The 24590-nt window shown below is 52.2% G+C and overlaps 8 protein-coding genes across 8 annotated transcripts; 4 read left to right on the forward strand and 4 right to left on the reverse strand.

Annotated features, from left to right (window-relative positions):
- Window positions 1-547: 547 nt before the first annotated feature.
- On the reverse strand, window positions 548-5077 carry PtrM4_081280 (metallopeptidase; the record flags this gene model as incomplete). The annotated part of the gene is made up of 3 exons (XM_001940997.2): window positions 548-1667; window positions 2850-4966; window positions 5015-5077. 3 exons carry the CDS (start codon window positions 5075-5077, stop codon window positions 548-550), a joined length of 3300 nt encoding a protein of 1099 aa, XP_001941032.2.
- A 950-nt stretch (window positions 5078-6027) lies between these two features.
- Window positions 6028-6758, forward strand: PtrM4_081290 (RRM-5 multi-domain protein; the record flags this gene model as incomplete). Its single annotated transcript, XM_001940998.1, has 2 exons — window positions 6028-6328; window positions 6415-6758. The coding sequence occupies 2 exons, from the start codon at window positions 6028-6030 to the stop codon at window positions 6756-6758; spliced, it is 645 nt and encodes a 214-aa protein (XP_001941033.1).
- A 910-nt stretch (window positions 6759-7668) lies between these two features.
- On the reverse strand, window positions 7669-8541 carry PtrM4_081300 (uncharacterized protein; the record flags this gene model as incomplete). The annotated part of the gene is made up of 2 exons (XM_066106466.1): window positions 7669-7813; window positions 8441-8541. 2 exons carry the CDS (start codon window positions 8539-8541, stop codon window positions 7669-7671), a joined length of 246 nt encoding a protein of 81 aa, XP_065963404.1.
- Window positions 8542-9935: 1394 nt separating this feature from the next.
- PtrM4_081310 (DUF3605 domain containing protein) lies at window positions 9936-10708 on the forward strand (the record flags this gene model as incomplete). The annotated part of the gene is made up of 3 exons (XM_001941000.2): window positions 9936-10104; window positions 10163-10330; window positions 10383-10708. 3 exons carry the CDS (start codon window positions 9936-9938, stop codon window positions 10706-10708), a joined length of 663 nt encoding a protein of 220 aa, XP_001941035.1.
- A 1442-nt stretch (window positions 10709-12150) lies between these two features.
- Window positions 12151-12498, forward strand: PtrM4_081320 (HPIH domain containing protein; the record flags this gene model as incomplete). The annotated part of the gene is made up of 1 exon (XM_066106467.1): window positions 12151-12498. The coding sequence occupies one exon, from the start codon at window positions 12151-12153 to the stop codon at window positions 12496-12498; it is 348 nt and encodes a 115-aa protein (XP_065963405.1).
- A 237-nt stretch (window positions 12499-12735) lies between these two features.
- PtrM4_081330 (HMG1, Hydroxymethylglutaryl-CoA reductase) lies at window positions 12736-15757 on the forward strand (the record flags this gene model as incomplete). The annotated part of the gene is made up of 2 exons (XM_001941001.2): window positions 12736-15311; window positions 15370-15757. The coding sequence occupies 2 exons, from the start codon at window positions 12736-12738 to the stop codon at window positions 15755-15757; spliced, it is 2964 nt and encodes a 987-aa protein (XP_001941036.2).
- A 661-nt stretch (window positions 15758-16418) lies between these two features.
- PtrM4_081340 (SPS1, Serine-threonine protein kinase) lies at window positions 16419-19078 on the reverse strand (the record flags this gene model as incomplete). Its single annotated transcript, XM_001941002.2, has 4 exons — window positions 16419-17544; window positions 17595-17839; window positions 18099-18617; window positions 19058-19078. 4 exons carry the CDS (start codon window positions 19076-19078, stop codon window positions 16419-16421), a joined length of 1911 nt encoding a protein of 636 aa, XP_001941037.2.
- A 1250-nt stretch (window positions 19079-20328) lies between these two features.
- On the reverse strand, window positions 20329-21495 carry PtrM4_081350 (SET domain containing protein; the record flags this gene model as incomplete). Its single annotated transcript, XM_001941003.2, has 1 exon — window positions 20329-21495. The coding sequence occupies one exon, from the start codon at window positions 21493-21495 to the stop codon at window positions 20329-20331; it is 1167 nt and encodes a 388-aa protein (XP_001941038.2).
- Window positions 21496-24590: the final 3095 nt, after the last annotated feature.

Consider the following 24590-nt stretch of genomic DNA (forward strand, 5'->3'; position numbering starts at 1 on the left):
TTTGTGAGTTTGGCTAGGCTGAATTTTTGGATAATATGGAGATGTTGTTTATGATAAGCTGGTGGTTTTAATCAATAGAATAGTGTTTCTGGGAAGATTGTTGCTGTAGCTAATATTTGGTAGTTGATGATGTAGTTAGGAGTTTCTGGGCATGTATTGTAGAGGTCCAGGCAGCGGCTTTTATATAGATGCTGGGAGAGCAATGAGGCGTTGCCTCGTATTGATGCGGCTGTCTGTTGACAATAGCTGGAGGTTTGTACCTCGCGTCTTACGCTACGTGTCACTGTGCCACACTGCAAGGCAATCGCCGAATTCTCTCAATACAGCATTGCATTGGAGTTTTAATGTCTTGGTATGACCTGTCTCCCATTTCAAACTCCATGATTCCTTGTTCTATGCACCTATTGTACAGTTATTGTACAGCAAAGCCTGTCCGTGGTGCAATATCTACATCAATCATACCATCAAGTCATCAAATCGTCGTCTATTGCTCAGTGCTAGATCGCTAGGGATGCGCTGCGAGCCGCAAGTGAAGTTTCCAACAACTTTACTTCTGTTTGGTACAGTTGCACGGACGCTTTGCAACCAAATCTGGGGCTCCAGGAGATACATTGCGCTTGTTGTCAACGGAGGTGGTGTTATTAAGAGCTGGATGGGGTGCAGTTGCGTGTGTGTTGTCGACGTCGTCAATCGCGTACGGGTCCCAGTCATCTTCTGATAGCATCATTGACTCGTTGAGTGAATTTTCGCTCGCGTTGTCATTGGCGACGATGTTGTCCCGATCAGACGTTGTTTGAATAGCATTTTCGGGTGACTTGGTGGCATATGAACGAAGGGATTGATGAACATCAACATCCTCGGCATGGCTTGATAGAGACATACAGTTGTCAGGTGTAGGAGAACGCTTGCGAGATGCGATCAAGTGGGCACCTGAATTCTGGGCGTTGCTATCAGTCTCGGTATCTCCATCTCCCACCTCCACGTCCTCGTGGCCTTCTTCAACAACCATAGCCGGAGTCTTGTTCGTGCGCCCTTTCTTGGTGACTATGCCACGCATCTCTCGATTCGTAGCCTTTTCAATGGCGCGGGCATCATTCAGCAGGCGGTTCTCGACCGACTGTTTCAGCTTATACTGCGGGTTGGCGATAGTGTCCTCGTTGCCCACGCCCTTCATGAAAGCATCGCATCGCGACTTGAAGAAATACAACAGCTTGATCAATGCGCGCATGCGCTGCACAAACGTGAGGTTTTGCTCGCAGAGGATCTTTCCAATCACCACCTGGTCGTAGATGGGGAAGCTGTTCAAGCCGCATTTATGTAGATGCTCAGCAGCGTCGACAGCTCTCCAGCACACGCTCTCCATCTGATCTGCGGGGTAGTGAAAGCCCCTCTCTGGGTGCCAGCGCTTTTTCGGATTTCGATCCATCACATTGATGCGGTTTTTCATGGCGAGAAGGAGGCGGGTGACCCAATAGCGGCGCTCCTCATCGTTCTTGGGAATGGTGTCGTCGTCCTTTACTCCTGACCACTTTGTCTCGCGCTCTTGCATGGCGGCTTCCGCAGCCTCATTGTTCTCGAACATTAGCTTCTCATCCGCGTTGTTTGAGGAGATGTCGTCTGGAACAGTGAGACCATTGAGGATGTTGTATACTTTGTCTACGTGCGGCCTGGACTTGAATGGAGGTCATTAAAATGCTTGGCAATCTCTTCTTCTATACGTACCATGTTTGCGCTTTGGTGTATGACCGTATGCAGCGGTATAGTCGTCAACCAGTTCAGAAGCCCGATGGATTAGTTGCTTGCGTAAGAGAGTATTCAACGAACACTTGTAGGCTAAGGGAGTATGTATACTAGCCAGCGAACGCTAATATGAATCGGGTACATTCACGGTCCGCACGCTTTCCTGTCACAGTACAGTGATCGGCTATTCAAGGTGCCTGCTTGCATGCGACCTTGCGACCCGTCCTGGAAACGGGGGCAAATGCACCTATCCATGACGTAGAGCCGAAATTCCATCTGCTTGTGGCTCTTCCACGTGTTGTTTAGCGGCCTTTGCTCCCAGAAACGTCCGTGCATGTGGTAGAGTGAACTTTCCCCGTAGCTAGGTACGGGCTTTCAACTATTAATTGTCGACGATCTTAATCCCGCGATGACGTACGCTGGCTAATGATAACGAGGGGCAAGAAGAGCAGGTAGAAATGATATGCGACACGCATTGCGAGGGTACCAGTATGAGATGGAGGAAAAGGTCATAACAATCAGCCGACATCTAAGAGATGAGCTATCATGGCGTCTAAGAAGCACCTTGAGTCAGCATCCGCAGCGATAACTCCACATCGCTCGACAAGTCATGTGCATTATGTCCAAATCGTTAGTCACAACTGCTTGTTTTATACCAATGCACATTCTGCCAGCCACCATCCTTATACCACGTGATGTTCTTTTCTTGATATCTCACATCCGCTCTCCCATAACAGGGTAAATACCTTTTTCACAACGTAGAAGTCCTCGCGCTCACAATCTTCGTTAGAATCATCTAAGAACATAGCACTTGCAAATCTCTTGTTTCTGATGACAGACTATGCTCCTAAACTTAACAAAAATTAAACCGCAATCTCATAAACTGCCACGTGAACCAGCTTACACACATGCTACACAGTACCATATCCACAACAGTATCCCAAACCCATACTACTACTGCGTCTATTTCAGGTCGAACTGATCTCAAGTTGAGCATGCAAGGTTCCCGAAACCATTGTCAAAGCACCATCTTCTTATCCTCCTCCACATACTCATCTTCCTCGAAATCGTTCTCATCCTCCTCCTCATCATATTCCTGCTGGTAATACCCATCCATCTTATAATCATCGCCATCTTCCTCTAACCCTGCCGTATTCTTCAGCTCACTCATCTCCCACACCTGCTCGGGCAAGCCGTCCAAGCCCACATCCTTGGGGGCAGTAATAATGCCAAACTCCAACACACCACAGAAACCGCTCCTGGAAGACTTGCCGAAGAAGCCCACGATGACTTCGTCGGGTGAAGGCGCTAACGTGGTGATTACGTTTTCGGTATCACCGCGGGTGTTGAGTTCACCCGCTGATGTACCGTCGGCAAGGTGCATGCGTACACCGGATTGTGGGTTTACCTCTATCGACGATATCTCGACGCCCTCTGGTAGTCGAATCTTCTTGGATGCGTGGCCACCGAAGCCGTGTTTGCGCCCGTAGCGTTGCATGGGGCCCCAGTGTGATATGTGGCCGTCTGCGTATTTGACTACGCCTCCGTCCCAGAGGCAGCCTACGCGGAAGTCAATGGAGACGGCGCGGTGCAGTTTGCCATCTGCACCTTTTTCGCGGAGGAGCTGCGCCCATTCGTATGCGTCGTCTTCTTGGTTGATGACCACAGAGCGTGGGACTGCTAGGTGCTTTGTGAGGCGGAGAGTGGAGCCGGGGATGCGGACGAAGGATCTGCTGGAGAGAAGTTTCCAGGCGTCTCGAATGCTTGTTTCTTTGCCGTTGAAGGCGAGAATCTGGAGGTGTAGAGGTGTTGTGCGGTCAAATCGTTGTTCTAAGTCGGCTTCGGTGTATTCCATCGTCTTTGGTGCGTTGTTGCGCCAACCCAGAGGCTGCGAATGCTCGGTGCGGTTAAATGTGATACGTACAATACCGCTGGCTGAGCTGATGTTCAGTGTCGCGGGACCTTCTTCGTCCTCGTTCGAAGCGAAGGCTTTCGGCTTCTCGTTCCTCTCTTCTTCAGTCAAGACGGCATCAGTGGGTAGACGGAAGTGAGGGAGCATCCGGAATGCGAGTGCGTCAGCGAGGTTCCAGCGAGCCTCATTTGGCGTCTTTGCCAGATCCACAAGAACACCCTCCTCTTTAAGATGGGCAGAGTACGCAGTCTTAGATAGGAAGTTCTTAGGCCAGTCCTGGGCGTACCCACGTTCCATAATACCAGGACGATGCGGAGAGCCAAAGGCATGGCCTACCTCATGAATATGAGCGCCTTGTCCAATAGCGCATGCTTCCCATATGGTGGCACATTCACCATTGTCGTTGCCAACTTTGTCACCTGGGGCCCGTGTATCTGTCAAGCAGCTAGTGACTTCCTCCATGAAGCGCGGCCAGGAGTAGGTCAGGTGGCTGCCGAACATGCCTAGCGAGAGTCCTTCGGGGTTATGGCAACCAAGAGCAGCGTGTCCAAGAATAAGCTTTTTGGAAACGTTGTAATGAGAATCGAGGATCAGACCAGCGACAATCGGGCGAGCATTGGAAGCGAACGGTCCTCCAGCCTCTTTGAGAGCCTCTTGGAAGAAATCGAAAAGATCATTCTTGCGATATGCCCTTGGATTTTGCTGGGCAATGTTCGCGTTCCGGATCTGTTCAACAGTTTTTGAAGAGCGGATGACATTGACCTTTGCAGTCGACCGCATGGCGCCCTCACGCTCCAGGCACTGATCCATTCGCGCATTGAGGAAATCCCGACTGGTTGTATCAGCTACCCACTCTTCATCCAATCTAAACGAGCGTCGTCCAACACCATGTAATCTGAGATCTTCGGCAGTCATGGCTTGCCACATGTACGCCGTCATGCGGAGTTTAGCGATGGCGGCATCCAAATCTGAATGTGCTGATGAGACACCAGCGGCCTTGTTAGGCGGGCAGTCGATAACACAAGGCGAGTCCGAAGCAACCATGATAGCAAGATGAAGAGGTGGATACTGCAAGAGTGGCCAATGATTGACGTTAACCTCGATGGTATGTTCAAGACAGTCGTTGCAGACGTATGCAAATTCGAGGATGTTTAGCCCTGGCGAAAGCATGACCAGGGCTTTGAAGTTGCCTCCAGCCAGAGGCCATGTCTGTTCTGGAAAAGTCTCGGACTTGTTCGCTGCTTTCGTTGCTACGTGTATGTAGCTTCCCTCGGCAGCAGGAAGTTCGTATGTTCCCGTGACGAGTAGGCAGCGCTTGGTGATACTTAGTAAAAACTATGGGTACGGAAATGAACATCATACCTGATGAATTGTTTCCCCATCCTCAAGGTTGGTAATGCGAAGGGGACTCGTGATTGGCGCCATATTGACAGTAGACGGTTGGGTAGTATGAAAGAGATCACTATAACGTGCCAGATGCAAAAGTTCAAGAACAGGTGAGGCGTTAGCTAGAATTGAATACACAGATACTGATTTGATGCCATTGAGACTGATCCTGTTCGTCTTATATAGAATTCAATGTCTCGACTCCAATGCGCCTCTATATCAGTTCTTCAGGCAACTGTCCCCATTGGGACTAGCTTCTGAATGGTTGCCTGCTCCAGCCGTGTGCACGTACTGGCAGCTCGCTAAACAGGGTCGGCAATATCAATCGAGTCATTAGATATAGAATTATCTCGGAATCCAGGGGAGCCATTGCTTTGTGCTTGGTGGCCTCGTCCGCGGAGTGTGATTTTGATCAGGCTACACAGGAAGGAGACGGCATGAAGAGCAAATTAGACATGGGAAAGAAATGTGAATTGGTGAGGTGACAAAGTCACTACTAAAACTGGCGTGTTACGAAACAGATATAGTTGTACCTGTGTCTAGAGAAATCCAAATTGCGACAGGTAGGTAAATAGAGTTACTGCATTTTCGCCACCGTCGTAAAAGCGTTGTTCTGCAGACGACTCTGGATATCCATTCGACATGGGATAGCCAAATGAGAATACCTTCTCTTCATACAATCTGGCTAATGGTGCGATTGATCATATCGAGTAAGCAGGTGGAGGAAAGCATTCGCAATCACCGACGCTTCTCGCCCATTCCTTGGCATCATCCCAGCTTTGTCAGCCACTAGCGTCCTTGCCCTAGGAGACAGAGCTTCGCGCATCGCGACATTTTCCCCCAGTCGCGCGCCGGAACCACCACGACCAACAAGCCTCTCCGCCACAACCGCCTCATCTCCCTCACCCTTATCGGCGTCCTCGCAACCCCAATCGTCCAACGAACCTCGAGTCTCCGTCCCTTTACTGCCACCGCGCAAACCCGCAGCCATGGCCAACTACCTCGCCTCCATCTTCGGTACCGAGCAAGACAAAGTAAACTGTTCCTTCTACTACAAGATTGGCGCGTGCCGCCACGGCGACCGCTGCTCGCGAAAACACGTCAAGCCGTCGTACTCGCAGACGATTCTGCTACCGAACCTGTACCAGAACCCAGCCTACGACCCCAAGAACAAGATGAATGCGCAGCAGATGCAGATGCACTTTGATGCCTTTTACGAGGACATTTGGTGCGAACTCTGCCAGTACGGACTAGTTGAGGAATTGGTTGTTTGCGACAACAACAATGACCGTACGTCTCTTCCCTTTACCGGTGCATCTTCAGTTTGCACACACGCCGTCTCTCTGTTACAGTATACGCTGACACACCTTCCACAGATCTCATCGGCAACGTCTACGTCCGCTTCAAGTACGAAGAAGATGCGCAAAAAGCCTGCGACGCGCTTAACTCGCGCTGGTACGCCGGTCGCCCCATCTACTGCGAACTATCCCCCGTCACAGACTTCCGCGAGGCCTGCTGTCGCCTTAATAGCGGCGAGGGCTGTGTCCGCGGCGGCTTCTGCAACTTTATCCATCGCAAGGAACCCTCCGCTGAACTCGATCGCGAACTCGACATGTGCACTCGCAAGTGGCTCAAGGAGAGAGGTCGGGATGCCAGGAGCATGTCCAGGAGTCCAACGCCCCAACCTGCTGCTGGGGGCGCGGCCAAGAGCAGGTTTTAGGCTGGGAAGGATGTGGGAAGTGGATGGATGGACTTGTGTCGCGCTGGAGAAGAAGCGCGGTCAAGCTGTATGCCTGGGACGGGAACAGAAGATTGAGTTGGGCGTTTATGGCGTTGAGACATGTCCGCTTAACGTATTCCACCATACGTTTGACGGCTGTGATTATATGGGATATCATAGGCCTCAGCGGCGTCTATTGCCGCGCGGGCAAAGGGAAGAAATCTTTGTAATTGTACAGCAAGATCCATGGAGAACACAACAGCATGTGGAATGGCGAGTTTAAGTCGCTGTGTAGTAGTTGCATCAAAGCCAAGTCTTTTCTGATCACGTTCACAAAGTAGCACATGTATGTGTTGGTATGTATGTATGTATCCACTTGTGCCACATCCCGGCCTGATACTACAGGAAGGTGGGCGTGGTATTTGAAGGTATGGTATATGTTACTCGATATACAAGGAACAGAAAACTTCGCAATGAACAAAAGGAAGATGGAGAAGAACAAAGGGAAGTAGGAGTAGAAGCAACCTTAAAAGTCCAAAAGGTGAAGAAAGAAAAGCTAATTGTAATTGTGTGGTCTCTGGTAAAATCGACCTGGTATCATGAAGTGGGTGTCCCGGGCGCAAAGCGCCAAACGACAAGGAAAAAAACCCCAAAAGAGACAAAAGAGACGGCTGTCCCAAAGCTCGGACATCGCAGACACCATGGTCGAAGCCAGAAAAGAAGAGAGAGACCCGTTATCCCAAAGCAGAGAGGGCATCACAGATACCACAGTTGAGTCCGCAAAATCCGAAATCTTGCCTTTCCCGTCTTCCATCTTTCCAACCCCCACTAAAAACTCCCAGATCCAGAAAAGGTAAATCAGGATAGCACCAAACTGCACCTCTGGCCCCTCCCTCCCACTTGGACCCCCTCAGAACTTCACAATCCCATGCGCCTTCAACACCACCACCGTGACCACAGCCGACACGATCAAAAGTGCCAGGACCCCCCAAAACGCCCAACACAACCACGCCCTATGCCTCTCCTTCTTCTTCTGCCTAGCCAGCCAGGTATCGCTATTCTCAACATCAGCCGAAATGGTCGTTACGAAATTAAACCGCGAGTTTGGTCTTCCACTCAGGCTCAGCGAAAGTGCTGATATATTGCCTGTGCGGAAGAAGGAACGAGCGGGGGAGATTGGAGGGGATGTGGTATATTGTTGTGTGGTGCGGATGCTGGGGGCGAGGTTGGAGCGCCGGGTACCGGGGCGGGAAGAGAAGGGGGCAGGGGCTATGCTGGGAGTAGCGTTTGAACGCTGCGTCCCCGGGCGGGAGGTGATTGCTGTGTGTTCTGTTTTTATGGAGATTGTGCGGGTGGGTGGGGGGATGGGGGCGAAGATTTCGGGGCGGAGAAGGGGCTTGGTAGAGGGGGATTTGTGGAGTTTTGAGCGGCGCTTTTGTTGCTTGGAGGAGGGGGTGGAGGGTGGCGCTTTTTCTTGCGTGGATGTGGTAGTGGTGGTAATTGGGTCGGAGGAAAAGACGAGTGAGAAGGGTCGGATGGGGGAGATGGGCCGCAAGCGCGTTGTTTGAGACATTTGTGGTGATTGTGATTGTGGTAAATGGCTCGTTGCCATGGGTGTTTGTGCAATGGGAGTTCCAAGTGGTGTGGGCTCGCAAAAGGGGAGGGTGCTGGTTATGACGTACGCATTCTTTCCGTCTTGCTTTGCTAGTTCCTCTTTTGCTAGATCGTCCTTGTGGACGGCGACGCTGAAGCGCTTCCAGAAGTGTGGGTCGCGGATCATCATGTGGTATTTGTTGGGTTGATGTGTAGGGATGATGGAGGTAAAGGTAGACAGCGGGAAGCAGCGAGGTGCTCGTGGTTTTGTGGGCGGAGGATCTCCGTCAGTAGAGACAGTCGTGGCCTTGAGGCCGTCGCAAGAGGATTGGCGGTAGTGAAACTTTCGAACTTTATGAGGAACTAGTTGAAGGGTTTGTGATGAGACAGTCGGTATATGGTGTAGTGCTAGTGCACGGCCGCAGGCGAGAAAGTGGGTGCCGGTATGTATGTCTATTATAGCAGGACGAAACGACCAGATAGTACCAGGGTTTGACAAGGGAATATATCTGTTTCGTCACGCGGACGGTAACGTTGCACGCAACTCGCGAAATTTGTTGTGGAGAAGCGGATTGGTGACGGCGGGAAGCACCAGGAACACGCTGTGTACGAGGGAGGGTCGATTGGATGCGGCAGGGGCAGAGCACAGCACGTGGGACACCAAGTGAAGCTGACGTAGTAAAGAAGGAAAGAAGAGATGGTATTATGTAGATGAGCTTGCAGCGGACCAACGCAGCTCGTCAAGGCGCAGATACGAAAGGAAGTGGTGAAGGAGACAACATCAGCGGAAGTGGCAATACTTAACACTGCATCTATCTACACCCATACCATACAACACTAGGCGATGTCATCGTAAACCCTGGGGTGCAACATGGCCCGGGCTAGACAGGTGTCAAACACACGTCTTTCGACGATGGAAATTGTCGTGAGAGGGGTCAACCAGCGTGCTGGCTTTCGGATGTTTCGCAGGTCGGAGCGGGCGTAGACGTCAGGCCAATAGGAGGCCGAGGCGGGTCCGGGGGATCCTTGCGCCCCATCACGCAGTCCACATGGCGGTGGAGCGGCGTGAGATTAACAGGCAACTGAGACGAGGTACATATAAGACTGATTGGTGAGGCGACAAGCCCTGGGATATTGTCGTGCATGTGAACAATGGGTCGAGATTCGATTGTCGATGTTTGAGAGGTACAAAAGCGAGCTGTGCGCGCTGCCGCAGCCTGCAGGTGAACATCAACCGTCACGACACTGAATCTTTGCAGACCAAGATGGAGAGCAAGTCATGGCCAATATGCACACGTGTCTGGCTAGTACCGTCGATGAAGCTGTATGGTCGGACCGCTGCATGGAAAACATAACAAAATGCAGACTACGGCCCTACGCAAGCTGCAGCGCGGTCCCACCCGTCGTCACTGCCTCGACCGCCGATGTCCACCTTTCCCGAGTGCTCCTACATGTCTGTTTCCATCCTTGTTCTTCAAACCACGTCCCTGCCCATATAACCTTGGCGGGTCAGATCGTACGTTGACGCCCACCATCATCAATTCCAACCCATCATCACAGCGGCGGGTCTAGATTACCGCCGCCATGCCAAACGAGGAACTGCCGTTCTGGCTGGTCAATGTGCCTGCGGACCAGCGGCCCAGCGAATGCCCCGACTTCTTGACTGGATGTAGTGAGAAGGACAAGCGGATTATTGGCACGCCAGATGAGGAGTATCAGGTCTTATCGTGGGCTGAGGTGCGGGATATAGTCCGTATGTTCATCTACTTTGATACGGATACGCGCAATGCTGATGAGTCGACCTTTATCAGAGAACGATAGGGTGGACAAGTTCCATCGTCTGCCCAGTGAGCTCAGACGGTATCGTCAGTTCACATACCATCTCGAGAAGGAGTATGGCAGCATCATGAATTTCATTGTCAACGAACGGTTGAAGTGGACGACGATGGAGCCGCGAGGGGGGCCATTCCAGTTCACCGGTATGTTCCGCTTCCCCACAGATCACGTATGGACCATGGCTGATTATGTCAGACGATATCAAGATCCTCTATAACGACTGGCCATACGGCATTGACTCCGACATTGTGCACCTGGTTGTCTGGACAAAGTTTGAGCTTGAAGATGACCCCGAGACGGGCCTCTCTACCGAAGTTTCAAAAAAGCAAATACACGACTATGTGCAAAAGACTTTCGCCCCGAAGGTTAAGGAACTCGTCTGGTTCAAGAACTGGAAGAGCCTGAAGAGCGTCCACGCAGTCGAGCACTTTCATGTTATGCTGTACAAACCCGACCCAGAGTTTCTTAACCAGATTACCAACGGCGACGTGCCGATGACAGACAAGTTCGGCACGACGTGAGTACCGGGTCAAGGCGTCGCATGTTTGGGAGAGGCGTTCGTGATCATCTCGTCTAGAATTCGATATAGACATGGGCTGCTTATTAGGTTATCGTCTGTCAGATTGCACTGGCGGTCTGTTCTGGCGGTCATAAAGCACGGGTAGATGAGGCGTTGGCGTCGCAGTTCTTGTTTATCCTTTCTCTATATCTTACACTTCAGAAAAGCCGGTTTCGTTGAGTGCAGTTTTTGTTTCGACGTCTTCACTCTTTCAGCCCTATTTTTTTCGACTTTTGCCACAGCTGAAAGCAAGGCCAAGCCGCGGACGGTAATGCAACCCCCTGAAGATCACCCGGCAGCCGTTGAGATTGGCTGGACGTACTGCATGCAGCGAACAATTTTGCAGGCACAGGTGCAGGCATGTCGTGGCATGCGCGTCATCGTCTATGGCGCATCCTATGTGGCGTCTGGGGTGCGGCGTGACAATAACGGTAACGGGAAACTACTCAAGGGCAGTACCTGAGTAAGAAAGAGTAGGAGAAGACACTCTGAAAAGGAAAGAAGCAATAATCAATCTAAACGAGTGGTTATAACTACTTACATACATATACTGACATTATGGTTCTCCTATCCCTTATCGATTAACCACTCAAGGCCCCTATCGTGGCGTCGGGTCCATCACACCGCCACTGCCGACATTTCACGGCTCGCAGCGCCGAGAGACACGCAACATGAGGTACGATAGGATCCAGGCGCAGGGCTTGGTGCATGAGGCGACGATAAGGCAAAAAGATGAAGAATGACATGTTTCTATTCCAGAACGCAGCCACGGTTATACAAAGTCAGCCACCATGGAAAAGCGCAGTCAGAAGTTGGTGGTTGAACAATACTAGGCCCTCACTGCATGGAACATGATCATGGCATCAAGGTCGAGAAGGCTTTGTTTCCAGGTTGCCTTGTCACCTCGTCGTCTATTGGACGAATCAGGTTTTTGTCCCCTCGCCGGGGTTCTACAAAGCGCGGTGAGTGCTGTCGGGTCATAGCGCAAAAAAGTCGCGGAACAGCACGCACGCTCCGGCAGGGGCTCATCTGCATAATACAAGCCGCCCGAGTCCCTCTTTGCCTACAACTCTCTCACGAGCGAACGAGGCGTCTCCAGGCCTGTGTTGACTCCTCTAATTGCCGTATTCTGGGCACTTTCCAGGCCCACGACGACTGGCTCGACCACTCTTTGCAGCCTATACACGCGGGTACGGCGCACTAGACGTGCATAACGACCCTAGGAACAACAAACAATGCTAACCATGGCACAGCACTTTTTGCACTTTTTGCACCTGAGCACGCAATCTACTTCAAGTCCACGGCAGCGTGCGCACAGCCACGCTCGGCAACATCGCGTAGAGCAACGCTCCAAACGGCCCCCGCCTCGTTTTCCACCGACTCACCCAGAGTGGGTCCGCCAACATGCTCGGATACCTCACAAGCCGCTGGCAGTCGACGGGCGACCAGAAGAAGACCAGTCCGACCTGGTTCGACCGTCGTTGCTCGCCAATTCTGCTGTCTATCGCAAAGAAGGCATGCACTCACCCGATTCACACCATTGTAACCATCGCTTTCGTCGCAAGTTACTCGTACCTAGGCGTTCTCGACAAAGGTCTACTGGAGAGCGGCATAGAGGAGGCCGCCGCCAGCCGAGTAGACTTTCAGACACTATTGACTGGTAGCAAGAGACTGAGGGTTGGAGAAGAGACGTCATGGCACTGGGAGGCAGTAGAGGCCAGGCCTACTATCTCAAAAGAAAAGGTAAATTGACCCCGCATAGTGCAAGCGAACCGTCTAATAAATCAGCCTGCACAGGAACTTGCCCTTGTAACCCTCGTCTTCCCCGAATCCAGCACTGTCAACTCTGCCCCGTCGCAACAATCTGTCCCCCGCAATGTCTCTGCAGAGCTCCTTCCCAGCTCATCCAGCTCCTTCTCCACTCTGTCCCATGACACCTCGCTCGCCTTCTCCGTCCCCTACCCGCAAGCCGCCGACTTTCTCGGGGCCATGCAGGAGATCTCGGCCCCAGCAGATGTCACACAGGCCCAGGGTTCCGAGCAGGAAGGCACACGTGAGGAGAAGAAGTGGATGATGAGGGCTTCCAAGAACGGAAATGCGCGTACTGGCGTGCGCAACTGGGTCGTAGAATCATGGACCTCGTTTGTCGACTTGCTCAAGAACGCAGACACTGGCGACATTGTCATCATGGCCCTCGGCTACATCGCCATGCACTTGACATTTGTCTCGCTCTTCCTCGCCATGAGGCGCCTGGGATCAAACTTCTGGCTGGCTACCGCCGTCCTACTCCAGTCTGCCTTTGCCTTTTTGTTTGGTCTCGCTATCACAACCTACCTCGGCGTTCCCATCAACGTCATTCTGCTTTCTGAAGGTTTGCCCTTCTTGGTTGTCATCATTGGATTTGAGAAGCCCATCGTCCTCACCAAGGCTGTCTTGTCTGCCTCTTTGGACGGCCGACGAGCCACCGAAGAGAAGCGCGGCGAGCGAGTGACCATCCAGTCGGCCGTACAGACTGCCATCAAGAGGACTGGCTTTGAGATTGTACGCGACTACTTCTTCGAGATCCTCATCCTAGTTGCTGGTGCCATGTCTGGCATTCAGGGTGGTCTCCGACAGTTCTGCTTCCTTGGTGCTTGGATCCTGTTCTTTGATGCACTTATGCTCCTGACTTTCTACACTGCCATTCTCACCATCAAGCTCGAGATCAACCGCATCAAGCGTCACGTTGCGCTTCGTAGGGCCCTCGAGGACGACGGTGTAGACGGAAAGGTCGCTGAAAATGTTGCCCGCAACAATGACTGGCCCAATGCGCGCGACGTCCAGGTCGTCAACAACACCACTACTGTCTTTGGACAGAAGATTACTGTTCCGAAGTTCAAGATCTTCATGGTTGCTGGGTTCGTCCTTGTAAACGTCCTCAACGTTGTCACTCTCAAGTTCGGCCTCGCTCCTACCAAGTTCTCTGGCGTAGGTGTCACACCTCCTCTGGACCCCTTCAAGGTTGCTGGAAGCGGCCTTGACCACATCTATGAGCAGGCCAAGGCTACGGCTACATCAACCATTGTCACCATCCTCATGCCGATCAAGTATGAGCTCGAATTCCCCTCAATCCACTACGCCGAGCCCTCCCTTGCCAATTCTGAGTATGCGTTCGGCAACAACATCAGCACTCACATCGTCGATGGCGTACTGAAGAGTCTGGAAGACCCATTCCTCAGCAAGTGGATCGTCCTCGCTCTCGTCATGAGTGTCGTCCTGAACGGTTACCTCTTCAATGCCGCTCGCTGGACCATCAAGGAGCCCCACAAGCCACTCGAGCCCCCGTCTCCGTCTGAAGTCCAGGATGGTGCACCCACTGTACCGTCAACTCCCCGTCTGTCTTCCTTGGCCATGCCCACTCCACCACGCACACCTGGTCCTGATGAGCAAAACCGCCATTTGCAACCATTGACACAACTCGCACCAGTTCCGCACCGTCTCCAGGAAATCCCAGCCCCTCCCACAGAAGAGGAACAACGACAACCGAACCGCCCCTATGAAATTCTTGAACAGATGGTCAAGGACAAGCAAGCACCTAGGATGACCGACGAAGAGCTCATCGAGATGTCACTCAGGGGAAAGATCCCTGGCTACGCTCTGGAGAAGACCCTAGGTGACAAGACCCGCGCTGTTAAGATCCGACGTGGTCTTGTTTCACGAACACACGCTACAAGGGAAACATCAACACTGCTCGAGCGATCACTGCTGCCATACAAAGACTACAACTACGATCTTGTCCACGGCGCTTGCTGTGAAAATGTCGTTGGATACCTTCCCCTTCCTGTCGGTGTTGCCGGACCCATTCTGGTCGACGGCCAAAACTACTTCCTTCCCATGGCTACGACTGAGGGTGTACTTGTCGCTTCTACTTCGCGTGGTGCAAAGGCTATCAATGCTGGCGGCGGTGCTGTTACCGTTATCACTGGGGATGGCATGACCCGTGGCCCTTGCATCGGATTTGACAGCCTTGTACGCGCGGGTGCAGCCAAGAACTGGCTCGATTCTGAAGAGGGCCAAAGGACCATGAAAGACGCTTTCAACTCGACATCTCGCTTCGCCAGGCTCCAGTCAATGAAGTCTGCCATCGCCGGTACCAACATCTACGTCCGCTTCCGGGCTACGACTGGCGATGCCATGGGCATGAACATGATTTCCAAGGGTGTCGAACATGCACTCAACGTCATGGCAAACGACTGCGGTTTCGACGACATGCGTGTTGTCACTGTCTCTGGAAACTACTGCACAGACAAGAAATCGGCCGCCATTAACTGGATCGACGGTCGTGGCAAGGGCGTTGTCGCCGAAGCCGTTATCCCCGGTCACGTAGTCAAATCGGTACTCAAGTGCGAAGTCGAAGACCTCGTCCAGATGAACATTTCGAAGAACTTTATCGGATCCGCAATGGCAGGTGCAATGGGTGGTTTCAACGCCCACGCAGCAAACATTGTCGCAGCCATGTTCTTAGCTACCGGCCAAGACCCAGCTCAAGTCGTCGAAAGCGCAAACTGCATCACCATCATGCACAAGTAAGTCTTTCTCTTACACACATATAAGGAGTAAACATCACTAACATCCCACCCCTAGCGTAAACGGAAACCTCCAAATCTCAGTCTCCATGCCCTCAATAGAAGTCGGCACCATCGGCGGCGGAACTATTCTAGAACCCCAATCCGCTATGCTCGACCTCCTCGGTGTACGTGGCGCTCATCCTACTTCCCCAGGCGACAATGCGAGACAACTCGCTCGCGTCATCGCCGCTGGTGTCCTCGCTGGTGAACTCTCCCTCAACAGCGCGCTGTGTGCGGGTCATCTTGTAAAGGCGCATATGGCGCATAATAGGAGTAATGTGCCCTCAAGGGCGCCTACGCCTGCGCCTGCGACACCTAGGGATGGGTCCATGACGCCGGTTACGCCCGGGCCGGGGAGTGGTGGGTTGTCTGCGTTGAGCGTCGGACCGGTGCCGAGGAGGTAGTGTGGTGTTTTCTTCGCTGTTTTATACACGCACGTTACCTTTTCGTCGTCTCTTCTTCGAGGGACGGACGATTAATTAATACATGACCGCTTTGATCTTTTTGCTCACATGTACGTTTGTTCGTATGGATGCTGCATATATCATTGGAATGAACGAGAGTGGCTAGACCGGTTTGATCGCTTACACAGCATCGTTTTAATTAATGCAAACTCTTTATATCTTCAGATACATATCAAATCACATCACATACAATCAAGTCTTAAGGGTGCAGCTTTTCAACATTATCTATCATTCATGCTATCTGTGCGACAAGATGCCGTATCATGGCATATATCGCATCCGTTACTTCCTTCCCACCGTGAGTCCAAAACAAGTCGTGCATGAGTCCCTCCTCTTGAGAAACGACATACTCATGCTCATATATGTCGTGTCCGAAGTACCGCATTTCAAGAAGAGGACAGAAGTGACCATAAACTATGCCATGAGAGGAGATCGGCATCTCGCATACATGATATAACCAAAATTCGTAACCGGACAAGGGGGAGGAAATGAGTGATCAAGGAGATAGAAATCACAAAAACGCCATCATGACACATCGTCTCACCATGCCGCTACTGCGCGACCCTGACCCTCACCAATCTTTTGCGAGCGACGATGATTGTCATGTTCCACCGACGGAGATGTTGTTTCTTAGCCCGCTTGGCTCCGGGCCCTTCTTGTTTCGGCGGCCGAGTAGTGTTGAGCTGTCCATGTTGAGCTCAAACGCTCCCTTGTTCTTGACTTGGCGCTTAGCTGCGGCCGCAACGGCTGGAGAGTGTTGACCGTATCCACGTTGTTGCGGTGCTGTTTGTTGCTGACGTGCTTGTGCGGCGGCGGATAGTGTTGTGTTGCGCAGCTTCTGCTCCATGCCGGATACATCAGCACCTTGTGATTTTGGAAGCTTGGCCGGTGGATGTTGTGATGATGGATCGTATGGTGCGGACTCAGCGGCGAACTCATCGTCGTCCTCGTTCTCGTCGAGGGCGTTGAGAGAGTTCATTGCGTTGGCGCCGCGGTACCCTTGCTTGAACTGCTTCTTTCTCTTGCCCTCTTCTTCTTGTCGGTGCACAGCATAACTAACATCGAATACCTCTCGGAGGTTGACGGCACCAGGCGAGCGGAAGTCCATGCGGCGAGCGCCTGGAGACTCGAGATGTGAGAAGTCTGGCTGAAGTCGCTCCTTCTTGGCAGCAGCGGGTGTTGCCAGGGGTGGTGCGTCGTAAGCTGAGTATGTCGGCTCGTCGGCTTCCCGTATCCATGGGTGGTTGAGGAATTGATTAATGTCATATCGCTTCTCAGGATCTACAGTGAGAAGGTGAGAAACCAAGTCCTGGGCAGACTTGGAAATTTCATCCCACCATGGCGAGAGGAAAGTGTACTGGCCACGGGCGACCTTCTCTGTGAGAGTCTGGATAGACTCGTCGTAGAATGGAGGGAAACCACAAAGCAGTGTGTAAAGCACACAGCCTAGTGCCCACATGTCGACACTCTTGGAGTAACGCTCGTCCTTGACGATTTCAGGGGCAGTGTAACCGACGGTACCGCACGGTGTCATAGTTTGGGTGTCCCAGATGACCTTACTAAGACCGAAATCGGCAATCTTGATAAGACCAATTCCACCAGCACCCTTACCCTTGACAAACTCGCCTTCATCGGCCTTGTCTTCGTCGTCAGGACCCCTGGGCTTTGGGTTGCGCGTAGGGACAAATGGAGTGGGGTAGAACAGAAGGTTCTCGGGTTTGATATCTCTGAGATGACGTCAGCAAGTCTCTTGGCAGAGTGGTCTGTGCACACGAACCGATGTACAACACCTGCCTCTTCGTGCAGGTACTGCAGAGCTTTGGCGACTTGGATGATGGTGTGGCGGGAAAGGTCCTCGGAGAAGTACGTCAGACGGACGATCTGGTGGAACAGTTCGCCTCCGGGGCACAGCTCGAGTACAATGTAGTAGTACTGTCGTGATTCGGAAAAGTCGATGAGCTTGACGATGTTGGGGTGGTCTAGTTGGCGCATGATTTGTACTTCCTTGAGGATGTTCGCTCTCTAGAGGGCAGTTAGTGTCTGCCCTTATAAGCCCAGTCGTTATGGGGAGAGGATGCTACTCTGGTCGAGCATCGGGGGGTTCTAGTATCGCACCTCGGCTGCTTTTGGCGTCTTGAAGTCCGGATGCACATGCTTGTCCTATACCGGCCTCACGTTGGTAACGTCCAAAAACACCCAACTGCTCATGCGTGATGGTTCAGGGAGGGGGTGATGAGACAAGGAAATGTGCAAGATGGGCAGGGATTGGGGTAGTACTAACCTGCTGTGAATTCATCTCAAACTTACGCACGACCTTGATGGCGACTTCGTCCCATTGGCCGGTAGTGTCTCGTGCACGGTATACGTTGCTGAAGGCGCCGTCGCCCATCTTTTCCAGTAGTGTCCACCTCTCGAGGCCAGGATACCTGGGCAGCTTACCCTTGGCCTCGCGCTCTTCGGCGACGATACGCTCAAGGACAGAAGGGTCTACACCGGCATTCTTGGCTGCGTTCTGCTTCTTTTGCTGGTTACCTGCGGCGTGGGCTGCAGCGTCGCCGGCTTGAGCGGCAATGTTGCGGTTGTCGCCAGCGCCAGCGCCGACGGAAAAGTCGCCGTGGGGAGCAGCCTGGTGTTGAAGGGGCTTGTGGTCCATTGCGGGTTCTGAGATGCCATGATGTACTGGATCCGGATGCTGGTTGTACCGTTGATGTTGGGACTGGGCGTGCACATTGGAGACATTGGTCGTCGGCTCAGCATTCTGGCGGGCCTGCTTGCCATGGCGCAGGAAGTTCTTAAAATTCTGTATCGCGGCCATGTTTAGTGTGTTGTGCGGCAAAAGGGATTACCAAGCCGCTGTTGATGGCGGGGTCGAGGAGCAAGAGGGTTGGCAGAGCAGGAAAAACAAGCGCGTGCAACCGGGTATAGTGGAAGAAGAGAAGGAGGCTGCGGTAGTGCAACGTGATGACTTGTGGTGAGGGGAAAGTCAAAGGGAAAGCCACTGGTTGAAAAGAAGGTCATGCATGAACGAAGGAAGGAGTGAGGTGAGGCCGGAACAAGAGAGGAGCGAGGTGCGTCATAAGACGTCAGTGCGCCAATGACGATGCAGGCTACATCATCGCCAAACAAGCTCGACCGCACGCACTGAACTCAATCTAAGAGCGACATGGAAGAGAGCGGTGACATGGCATTTGAAGCCTGAAGGAATTGGGCGTGTGTATTACAAGAAATCATATATCGTACCTCAATCACTGGAAGGCCCATCTTCTTTCGTCCGCCTCGCGAAGAGCGCATGTGGTAGCAGCACTGGCACGGAGATCTCGATGGTCGTTGCCTTGTTTCGCTTGATTCTGGCTTAGGAGGGCGCCGCTCTCGTGATAGGTTCGCGAGCTTGTTCTATGGTCTCTGGTGTGGAGGTATGACGCTCGTATCGCTTTCTTGGGCGTCCCGTCGGGCAGGTAGATCTCGCAGCTTCCGCTAGCTCGGGGCAAGGGTTCGCTTCAGGTTAAGAAAGCAAAGGACGCAGGCTTGCAGGCGGGAAAATTACAGCAACGGGTGCTCTGCTACTCTGCTACTCTGCTGGGGTCGGGTTGGGGCTCGGCGGCAATAGCTGGGCGGTGATGATCAGGCTTTGCGGTTTGACGCGGCAGACGGACAAGGCAGTAGGACGGACAGGTGCAGCGGGAAGAGGTGGAGAGAAGAGAAGAAGACGCAAAAGGTCGATATATCACAGAGAAGGGTCTTGTGCGTAAGACTTGTTATTTGTCTCTTTACTTGGGCGGCGTAAGACGCTACCCTCTGCGCGAACACCCTTCAGCAATAGTGGCTCGCCGCGGAATCGCCGGCAGCCTCTCCCAGCACCAGGTCGTGTCGCGATGTCGAGCGGGCTCCAGCTAGAGGCTGAGGAGCTTGCTAGGCACGCCGCCACCAAACCAACTACCACCACAGTCATGACAACAAAAGCACATCGGACCAGGGCATTCGGCATGTCATGATGCTTTTGTTGCGCGATGCATACGCTGTCCACGCCTCGGGCGGCGAGCTTCTTCCAAGCTCACAACTCAACCGGGCCTGTCTTGTTCAATTTCTCGCAACCCAACCTGCAACCGTGTTGCTACTAGCTGCTAGCTGCAGGGTCCAACTAGCAGCGGATCCGTTACGTCACTGCATAGTGGGAACGCGCTTTGAAGACGTCAAATCACTGCCACGCCCATGGCCCGGCTGAAACACTTTTGGACGCTTGCGGCGTCCAGCCAGATTACACAATGCAGATCCATCATCACCAAACCCGCCCACGAGACTGGCATACGTATCTTCTGTCGCGTCCCAAATCCACGCCCCGCTTACTTACCAAGCATCCCAGCCTGCACACTGCAGCCTTTTCTTCATCTGATAATCACGAGCCCAGCGTGCCGGCACCGAGAGTGGACATTCCCGCCCTTGGCAATAGTAGCTCCGCATAAGCTATTGGTATATTTGCATTTCAAACTACACGTGATGGTTTGTTTGTAACACTACAGCGCCTCGCACCTCTCGCACCCACAATCAAAGCCCCACGTCTTTTGAAGTCTCAACATTCTCTTCCCGCGACTCAGCTTCCTCTCCTCCCCGCTGAGGTACGTGATGCATAGCTCTTGTCCAAGCTTAATGTCCTGGCCAGCCCTGAAATACCATGCTCTCCCTTCCCTGTTCTTTTCGATGTTTGGCCCGCATGAGTGGTTGAAGTAGCTTGCAGCTGGCCAGCATCCGTAACCAAAGAATTCTGATCCTTCGTCATCAAGGGAGCGGATGCCGAATGAGTTATGGGAGTCGCGTGATGACAGCATTATCAACGTCTCTGCCGTAACGAGGGGTAGGAGGGGCTGGGGGAGGATGGCGAGAAGGTGCAGATAGGTTCTTGTGAACGCAGCGAGATCGTCGGGGCTGTGATAGGGTGTCTTATCCGGTGCGAGCGCTTGCACGCGTTCCCACTGCTCAGGGTGAAGGTATCGCCAAACAATACCGCTGACACAGAAACTCATCACGTCGGGCGTGATGCGCTCCTGTAGTGCTTTCTGCAATGCGCGTTTATGCTGTTTCGTTATTGGTACCGCAGCTTCATTGTCTGTCTTGCTGGCCTCGTCTCCTTCTCTTGCCATCCTTATCAGCGCTGCTTGTGCAGCAACGCTGTCCCATGCATCCTTGATCTCTTTGACCTTTGGTCGCGGCAAATCAATATCCACCATGTCGCTATCCTCCTTGCTCCTCTTTCTGACGAGATTCTCAACGGCAGCCCATGCCTGAACACCGACCTCTCCATTCTCTTCCCGCCACTTGTCCTGGCATGCTGATGAGCAAAAGGCGAATCCCACCGTCTTGTCCCGCACATCCAGATCTCGTCCGTAATCGTACGAAAAACACTGTCCACACACCTCCCGCCGATACTCGCGTAGAAGGACGGATAGTGTGAGGTCTTCCGAGCGCCACACGAGCGTGCCCTCTGCGATATCTTGAGTGGCGAATACAGCGCGGCCGGCTGTCGGTGTATGTCGAACCTCGAATAAGTCGGCTATCGGTGCGCCCGCTGGCAGATCTTTCGGTGTATGAGATGGATGGATGGACGAGGCTGATGAGGGTCGCGAGATGCTGAAGATGGAGTCACTGGCTAAAGGCACAGACGAGTCGCTTTCGGTGGCGTCCATTGTAGCAGTGTCGATGCGATTAGCAGAACAGAGTAAGTGGACAGGCGTGTGTGTATATGTCTAGCTTCTCTAACAAAACAAAAACACGCAAGCGTATTCCGCCGCGTAGAATTATACAAGCGTGCAAACACTTGCCCTCGTTATCTAAAGATAGGCCGAAGGGGTGTAATGTAGCAAGCGGTCGCGTGGGCTGCAGGTCAAATTCGTATGTCACGTATACTCATACTGGAATTGAATGATCGGAGGAAAGCCATTTTGGGTCTGTATTGTGCGTGGGTGTGGATACGTTGTTGTGACGGGTGGGTGACAAAAGAAAAGGGAATTTGGAAAGGGCGTCTTCTTTCTGTGCATGGCTGGCCAGAACCTCTGATCGGCGGCGCAGGGTCCACACGGCCGATAAGCGAGGGCCCTGATCTCCATATCATAACAGCAACCCATCGCAGTCAAGATCAAGTCAGCATTCGCCAAGTTTAACATGTCGGGTTTCGTTTCATTGTGGATAATAACCCCGAATAAGCTTGTCGATGCATATATGTAGTCTCATGCATCATTCATGTACGGCATGGCCGACTCGCCTCTGTCCCAAATTGTACCTACTGTAACTAGCCACTACTAAGATAGACCTCTTTTGGGAACGTGTTTCAATCACGAGTGGCCCTCGCATCCTGTAATGCTTGATCCTGTTGACAACGTTGTTGATGTGGTCGACAAGGAAACACTCCATAATTCTGATGACGATCACATCAAGTATACCAAAAACAAAACACGATCTTGTCCCTCCAGTTCTAGCACGGTCTTCTTGTAAATCTATCGTCTTGAGCAGTATGTTTTCAAAAGTTTCGTTAAGCAATTTCTCGGGTAGCTCAGCGGGTCGTTTAGTTGGCGGTTTGGTCGGTGGCTTCTGGGACAGGGTGAATGACTGCGGTACTGCACTCTGGCTTGGCCATTGTGACTATTGAGCGAACATGAATGTGAAATAGTAAGATATTTAACGACATATGACAGATTTGTACCGATGAGAGTCGTCTCCAAGGTGATCACTGTCAATTTCCGCGAGCAGGCCTCTTCTCTCGCTGTGAATCGCTTGGGAGCGGAAGCCGCCTACTTTTAGCCCCTTCCACCATAGTGGAGAGTGGTGGTGGCAGAAGAGGATGTTGCGATGACATCTGCTCTAACTCTTGTCGACGAATCCTTCGCTTACCATCTAGGTGTCCCCAGATCACTTTCTTGCAGATCGAGCAGTGTACCTACCTCTCCTCCAATTTAATCTTCATCTTCCCCCTCCGACCCCTCACCGGCACCAGTCACATGCAACCAAACCCCCCTTCTCTCTACCCACGCTCTCTCCACCTCATCAACATTTCCCAAGCACTGATCGCACAACCGCTCCCAATGTAACGTAAAACCACAGATAAGCGGTGAGTCATGATATGTAGGTCCCAGACACGTCATCACGTATATGTATTTATGACAGCCACAGCCCCATGTATGCATCTCAGCGGCGCATATGCAATTTGTTGGATTAGGGGTCGGGCGCGGCATTTTGAGAGCTGTAATTGGGATTAGGATAGGGAAGCGGAGAAGGGAGGCGCGGAAAGGTTTTGTGTGGGAGGATGGTGATGCGATGTCGTGAATGCAATGATAGTGATTCGTCATATTCTATCGCTTCAACATGGAAGCTTGGGTTGTGACATATTTGTGTAATGGCTTACCTCAACTTCACAACCTTGTCCTTCTGTCTTTCCTGCCCTGTCACTCCTCTCTCTCCATAATTCACCCTGTTCAAACACCCATCACACAACTCCTAACTCAGGTGGATTCCCATACACTATGAACTCTTTGTAGAGTCCAATGAAGTAATTGCGAGACAAGATAGTTATTGCTGTACAGAGTTCACAGTAGTTCGGTATACATGTCTGTGATGGTTCATTACTTGGCTTATACTTGCTGTCTTGTAATTGAATGTTCTTCCATGGTAAGTATAGCTTAGGGAATGGTCAGCTCTGGTGATTGGACCAACCAAGTTCTTTGGAGGCATGAGTGCCGTGTGTGAGTGGGCTGGCTAATAATGGGTAGTGTTGTTTGACCTTTTCCCCTTGGTGCATGGATTGATTTTTAAAATAGACGGACGAAGATTCACTACATTGTCCGACAACGGATATAATGCGAAGTAATGCGAAAAGCCGCAAAAAGGCATCCCGGGAAACCAAATCACCGAGTGCTGGCGTTCACTAGGACCTTCTGTCAAACTCACAAGTTCACTGACTCATATCGTATTACCAACTATTCGGTATACGAGAAGGCCTGGAAGTATGCCGATCGCGAACGAACAAGTTCCAAAGTTTGACTGCTCAGGATGATGCCCGATCATGAACTCCTAGCCTTAGCACACCAGGCAGTCCACGTTTGAATGGCCACCTCGGGAGATCACCCCACAGAGTAGTCCGACATAGTTAGCTTCGGGTGAGGTACCTGTAATCTGCGAAGTTGTTTTGACAGGTGGGGTGCCGAGTGAGACTCCCGTTGTGCCGTTGTATCTCCCGCCCCGCACCTTTAGCGATGAAACGCGACATATCGATAAGAAGTCATAACGTGTGGATGAGCTTGCTCGGCACATTTAGCATGCTCATCTCGCCAGTGACCGTTATTTTCTTTTCTGCGGTAGGGACCCGCCCGATGCCGTGGCCAGGCGTCTGGGATTTCGCTTGTCTAAAATAGAGATTGGGCGGGCGGCAATCTGGTCGTACAAAAAGTACCTGGGTACTAGCTAGGCCAGCATCGTGAATAGAGCAATGTGCTCCAATCATATTGTCGTGGTTGGATTTTGACTTTGAGCGTAGCGTGTGCGGTTGTGGCCAATCAAAGTTGGTCTCGGCATTCACCTGAAACAGAGCGGATCGTTGTCACCAAACATCTTTTACTCACCACCCGTCGCTTACGGTTCAACCTTCCTTGTCCACGCGCCGCTCCGACATACAACGGCCTGTCCTCGCGTGGTGCAGATTGGGCTCCGGGACACCTCGGTTGCTTTTCTTGGTTATTTCCGACCACCGCAGAAGGTCTAGGTACTGGTCTTTCTGTGGACCATGGCCGCG

Source organism: Pyrenophora tritici-repentis, chromosome 3, assembly GCF_003171515.1.
Source record: "Pyrenophora tritici-repentis strain M4 chromosome 3, whole genome shotgun sequence".
NCBI lineage: Eukaryota > Fungi > Ascomycota > Dothideomycetes > Pleosporales > Pleosporaceae > Pyrenophora > Pyrenophora tritici-repentis.